At 45.2% G+C, this 6,214-nt stretch overlaps 1 protein-coding gene across 1 annotated transcript; it reads right to left on the bottom strand.

Moving 5' to 3' along the window:
* Positions 1 to 2,082: 2,082 nt before the first annotated feature.
* Positions 2,083 to 5,964, bottom strand: LOC125536851 (DEAD-box ATP-dependent RNA helicase 32). The gene is made up of 8 exons (XM_048700134.1): positions 5,480 to 5,964; positions 4,995 to 5,267; positions 4,579 to 4,902; positions 4,014 to 4,202; positions 3,777 to 3,938; positions 2,973 to 3,436; positions 2,696 to 2,853; positions 2,083 to 2,605 (listed from the first exon to the last, which is right to left on the bottom strand). The coding sequence occupies exons 1-8, from the start codon at positions 5,870 to 5,872 to the stop codon at positions 2,286 to 2,288; spliced, it is 2,283 nt and encodes a 760-aa protein (XP_048556091.1). The 5' UTR covers positions 5,873 to 5,964; the 3' UTR covers positions 2,083 to 2,285.
* Positions 5,965 to 6,214: the final 250 nt, after the last annotated feature.

Here is a 6,214-nt window from a genome sequence, read left to right as displayed (position 1 = left end):
GGATGGACATTTGTTTTGATGTGCTGGTTAAAGGGTTTGACTTCAATTCAAACAATATGAACCTTGTGCTTACAAGAAGTTTAGTGGGAGCTATGTTGTATTTCTAATCTTATATATGGACGACATTATTATTGATTGGGAATGACATTCAAATGCTTGATCTATCAAACACTTGTTGAATAATAGTCTTTCGACGAAGGACTTGGGAGAAGGAGCTTATATTTTTGGAATCAAGATCTATAGAAATATATCGAGCATGCTTATTGGATGAAGCCAGAGTACTTGCATTGACAAGATGTTGAAGTGGTTCAACATGCATGAGGCCAAGAAAACGTTCTTGTCTATGTCTCATGGAATTTGTCATAGCAAGACTCAGAGTTACTTGGATAAGATTTTGCATGCTTCGGCTATCGCGTTAATCATGTATGTTATGTTATGTACTCGTCTGGATGTTTTCTATGCTCGGAGTTTCATGAGCAGATACCCGACTGATCCAGATGAGAGTTACCGGACAATGATTTAGAATATCCTTAAGTACTTAAGAGGGACTAAGGATATATTCCTGGTTTATGAAAGTGAGAAAGGGATCGGTGCAAAGGTTCACGCCGATGCTAGTTCCCCAGCCGATAAAGATTACTATCACGTAGTGTTCATTTCCTGAACAAAGGTACAATGAGTTGAAAGAGCTCCAAGCAAGAAACGGTTTTTGATTCTACAACAGGGCCATGGTACATTGCGGCTTATGAAGCTGTGAGAGAAGGTATGATGAGAGGAGGGGACGTTCGGAAGCTGATGTGAACTTACGCCGAACCTTAGGAAATGCAAATGGAGTTTAATGTTGTTGACCAATGGCATCGGGAATCAAATTAAGATGCCAAAGTTCATTCACACGTGGGCCATTCCCATGCCATACGGCAGAATGAAAGCTCGGTCGATCCGAGGGTGGTGTCATATGTCTTACAGCAATAAACAAGACAAGATGGGGCCTCAAACCGGCCTCAAACACTGGCCGAACTGTCCGGTCATTGAGTGATAAAAAAAGTCCAGACAGGCTCCTCATACCGGACCTAAATGTCCGGACTGACCGACACCCCTGATATCCAACCCAAATCTAGTGTGGGTATGAGAAGATCCAGGCGCATCAGTCACATTGGACCAGACAGCCTGACCCCACCATAAATTGCACAAATCCCTCAGATTCACCAAACCCACTGCTCTCTTCCCGTGTCCGTCCACCATTTCCTTCGTTGTCGTCCTCCCTTGCTCCCTCATCCTCGTCGTTGGCCCCCATCTGCCGGCCTAGATGTCGACCAGCCCGTCCCACAACGCTGCCACAGAGGCTGCTTCGGCGGCAGCCATGGGTGTCCCATCCTCAACTCCGGCGTGCAAGCGGGAGAACGTCGCCCATAGGAACCGGCGATGGAGGCAGCGGGCGCGAAGGCAAAGATGCAAGTAGAGCAAGTGGCAATGGTCCAGGCAAAGCAGTCAAAGCAGGGGTAAGGATGACAACGAAGCAGGCGAGATGGCGTCTGGCGAGTGATCTGACCAGCAAGTGATCCATCACGCTCGAAGTTGAATTTCATTTTGGCATGACCGGACTGTTGAACTATGATTTATTTTGCTTTGTCACGTTGTTGAATTGCCAAATTTGTGCTCTAGGATCCACGTGAATGAATTACATGGATTTGAGGATCTACATTTGAGGTGTGTGGCTATCCGGCAGGCCAAATGAGGGGCCATCCGCGGACATGAGGGGCCAAGCGTTGTCCGCGGACGTGCCCACACGCGTATAAGGGGACGGATTTTTCAAGTTCGGTTGTAGATGCTCTGATAAACTAAACAAGGTTCCTAATATTTTATAACAATACAGTAACCAAACACAATAAATACTTTCAATTTTAGCTATCATATTATTTCTTTGACTATTCATATCTGGTAAATTTTATAAGGTATTTCAAATAGGGAAAAAGTTAGGAACAAATAGAGAAGCATATTTTATAAAGGGCTAGGACCAAATACGGAAGCATATATTTTAAATGGCCGAATTAGCATCAATTAATATGGATAGAAGGGAGGGCCAAATAGGGAAGCATGTTTCTTTTAAAAGGGCCAAATAAGCAAGTCTCCCTTCAATTATATGTATCAACTCCCAGGAAACCATACAGTAGCACATCAAAATTTCGTCTCCATTGTGGAGAGTTCACTAACCTACAACCGGCAATCACGCGGTACACACCCAGCATTGTCGCTCAGCACCAACACCCAGCACCATCAGACCCGGAAGTTTAGTCGTGCATTTTACCCAGAAGCTTCAGTGCCAGTGCCTCCTGCTGCGCGAGAAGGTCCCCGCCCTTAGCTGCATCGCCACCTTCATCATCGTCGCTGTTGTTGAAGTACTTCTTTTTACCCTTGGAGGACATGTTCTGGTTTCTGTCGGACTCTGAGCCACTGTCGTCAGACACCGCATCTGTTTCCTCCTGTCGCCTGCGCTTCAGTTTCATCTTCTTCTCAAACTTCTTCTCGTGCAAACTCTTCTTGTGCTGGGCCTTGTCCTCCTTGTCATCCTCCTGCATTTCTCTCAGCATCTCTGCATACCTCTGCAGAACTGCAGCAATAAAGTCAAAAATTATGTGAGTTTCAAGCCACATAGTAGTGTAAAACTATAGGTATGAATCATAAAAGAAGCTGAACAAACTTTTATCCTTGTGAATCACGTCTTCTGGGCCCACTTCTTCGGCTAAAGACGCAAGGGGATCAATCGCATTGCCCTCATCGTCGTACTTGACCCTTGTTCCCACAGGCCTGTGCATGTTTATTTTCAGCTTCTTCTTTTTCAAGGGCCTCGCTGCCAGCCTGACAAGACAACAGATTAGCATAACCCACAGAAAATAACACCCAGATCTGAGCCTGGATTATGGAAGTTGGGAGATACAAGGAGCATGCCGTGAGAAAAAAAAGTTAAAGGGACATACTCTTTGATTTTTTCTGGTTCAGTGTCAGGCACTTTGGGAGAAAGGATATCATCTAGTCCATCATAAATATTTGCATCTGTGTTGGGCTTCTTCGGATAAAGGATATCATCGTCAGGTCCATCATCTGCAAGCATATCACGATTGACCTGTGGCTTTATTTCAATGACTTCAGCTTTGTGTTTCATCTGTTTCACATCAATGTCCTTCATATCTTTCTTCGACACATTCTTCTTGTGGCTTACGAAGCGGATTTTAGGGGTAACAGGAAGACCAAGTGAAGAGGCGTATGCAGCAAAACTCTCCGCAGAGAACCTGCTCAGATCGAACACCTCTTTGTCTCCCTGGAGGTACACTGACTTGAGATAGGTCACAAAAGCCCTTTTACCTAGTTGCTGCAGATTGGGAAATTTAACAAGCACTGCTGCTACATTCTGAGATATCTGCTCCAGTTGTTCCACTTTAGGCTATAACAAAGACAATTTGGACAGTAAGTATTAAAAAAAAGGAAGTCCCGCTAGACATGAAAAAATATACTCCCTCCGGAAAGAAATATAAGAGCGTTTAGATCACTCCGTCCGTAAAGAAATATAAGAGCATTTAGATCACTAAAGTAGTGATCTTTTATATTTCTTTACGGAGGGAGTACACCCTAGATAAGCAGCTATGGTAGAACCGCCTCATGTCTAGCCTACTCATTCTAAGAGCTCACCTGAGATGAGATTGAACAAATATTGATCAAACTTGAAAAGATATAGATCAAGCAACAAACTAAGCATTAGATAAACTGATAAGCTTGCTGCTGACCTTGCGAACACTAATAGGTATTTTACTCTCGGTTGCCTTCAATTTTTCCAGCATTCTTTCTTCCTCTGGACACAAGAATATAAGAGATTTCCCTTTCTTGTTGTAACGAGCTGTGCGACCAACTCTGTGGATGTACAGTGCGACGCTTTCTGGACAATCAACCTACAAAGACAACAACTAAGAAGTTACAGTATGAGCGTTTCAAGCAAAATATTAGTTCTTGAGACAAAGATATACCTGTACCACCCAATCCACATTCCCTATATCCAGTCCTCTAGCAAATATATCAGTTGAGAACAGAACCGAAGTACTTTCGCTGAACTCTGCTACTATAGCCTGCTGTACTTCGTATTTCATCCGCCCATGCATACATTTTAGAGGAATACCAGGACGTAGTTTCTTGAAAATTTCATACACAAATTTGACCTGCAAAAGTCCAATATTACATAAATAAGAAACAATAATAACTAACTCTTGAACAATCTGTTTCAAAATATGCCATGTAATCACCCTTGGTACACTCATACAGTCATCACTGATTTAGGTAGCAAAAATACAAATTAAAATTCCGCAAGAAAAATCCAGATATATTTCACAAATTAATAAAATTAGCAACACACACATTCCTAATATTTTAGTATGACAAGTGATAAATCAAAATGTAAGACACACAGTACCCAAGAAAAGAAAAGAAAATAAACACCACTGCCAATTTCCACAGAAGGTTTATCTATTTTGTTCCTTAACGACATGACTGCTGGAGGGCACATAAAGTACAACTTGTCAACAGATAAAACATTACCTGCTTAACACTTGATAAGAAGACTAGTATTTTTGACTTTAGATGCCTTTTGATGAAACTCCAAAGCATATTCAGTTTCTGTTCAAGAGGCACAATCATGGCACACTGCTCAAGGTTATCTGGGGTAGCCGTGCTAGCCTGCTCATGCACACTAATATATTCAGGATTCTTTAGGCTAACCCTTGCGAGGTCCTTAACTGACTTCGTCTGTGTGGCAGAAAACAGTAAGGTTTGTCTAGCTTTGGGAATTTGAGAAAGGATAATGTCAACTTGGGATTTGAAATTTTTATCAAGTATTTGATCCGCCTCATCAAGCACCAATATCTGTTTCCTACCAAAGAAGACATGATGTTAGATTATCTACATCTCATCATTTGGAATTTGAAATAACCATAAATCAAGTTATGTCTGATAACCTGGAGATTTGAGCAATCGAAGTTTGGAGTCTCATCAAAGTGCTGGACTAACCGTCCAGGAGTGCACACTAAGATATTCAAACTGTTTATGCGTTCTTTTTCTTGCTCGATACCCGTGCGCTTAACGATAGCACCACCACTAAAGTTATGGTGCTTCCCGACTTTCCTGACCACTTCCCAAATTTGACCAGCTAAATCATTAGTGGGAGAGAGAATAATGCAACCCACACCATCCTCTTGACTCCATTTCTCCCGATACAGCTTCTCAATGACCTGCCAATAAGGATTGTGATAAGATGAGCTACCCACGGATTTCTTGGCAGCGGCACTTGACATGACCATATGATGAGCTAAACAGTCAAGATGTAAGAAATGCGTGCTTCCAGAGCACAATTTGCAGAGCTAAAAGATAAAACTATGATGATAATTCACAGTGTATGCGACCATTCTTAATCTGCGTTCCCTAGAGTAAATTAACAGCTTACTGGGATGACGAAGGCGAGGGTTTTGCCGGACCCGGTCTTGGCCGCGCCGAGGACGTCGTGCCCGCAGAGCGCGTGGGGCAGGGCGGCCCGCTGGATCTCGCTCATCTCCTTGTACCCCGCCTTCCGCAGGGCGTCCTTGGTCTTCTTCGACAGCGGCAGCTCGTCGAACCGCGTGGACGCGCCATAATCCGAGTAGTCCCCAGCCGCCGCCTTAGCCACTACATCTCGTGCCCTTACCCGTGCGTTGGCGGCGGAGGACTCCTCCGAGGGGGGAGGCGGCTTGGTTCCCGGGAGGGGCTTGCCGGCGTCGATCCAGGCCTCAAGGAGGCGGATCTCGTCGCCATCCTTGGCGCGGCTTTGCTTAGCTACAGCGCGGCGCTGCGGCCGTCGCATGGCTCCGGCTGATGGTGCTGGGTTTAGGGTTTTGCGGAAAGTGATGTCGAAGGTTCTAGAAGGCGTGGCGGCTTTCGTTTTAGCACAACACGACTGGTGTTCTTCTTTATAACCCCTAGACCTGGCCATGGCCAGCCCGGCCCGAAAAAGCCCGACCCGACCCGGCCCGACGCTGCTCCCGGGCCGGGCTCGGGCATAGATTTTGAGCCCGGTGGCCTGGCCGGGCCGGGCCTGGGCCCGTCATTTTTGCCGTTTTCTGAAGGGGCCCGGCCCAAGGCCCAAGGCCCGGCGAGCTTTTGCATGTTTGGGCTGGGCTTGGGCCCAAAAACTAGGCCCGATGGC

This window comes from Triticum urartu, chromosome 2 (assembly GCF_003073215.2).
Source record: "Triticum urartu cultivar G1812 chromosome 2, Tu2.1, whole genome shotgun sequence".
In the NCBI taxonomy this organism is placed as follows: domain Eukaryota; kingdom Viridiplantae; phylum Streptophyta; class Magnoliopsida; order Poales; family Poaceae; genus Triticum; species Triticum urartu.
The sequence above is the reverse complement of the archived record's forward strand: the minus strand, read 5'-3'. Positions and strand labels throughout refer to the sequence as shown.

Excerpts from the sequence above, each read along its gene's own strand:
- LOC125536851 (XM_048700134.1), bottom strand. The coding sequence starts at position 5,872 with ATGCGACGGCCGCAGCGCCGCGCTGTAGCTAAGCAAAGCCGCGCCAAG. Across the intron at positions 5,268-5,479 it reads CCCTCGCCTTCGTCATCCCA|GTCATTGAGAAGCTGTATCG; the intron begins GTAAGCTGTTAA and ends CCTTATTGGCAG. Across the intron at positions 2,606-2,695 it reads CGTGATTCACAAGGATAAAA|TTCTGCAGAGGTATGCAGAG; the intron begins GTTTGTTCAGCT and ends TTATTGCTGCAG.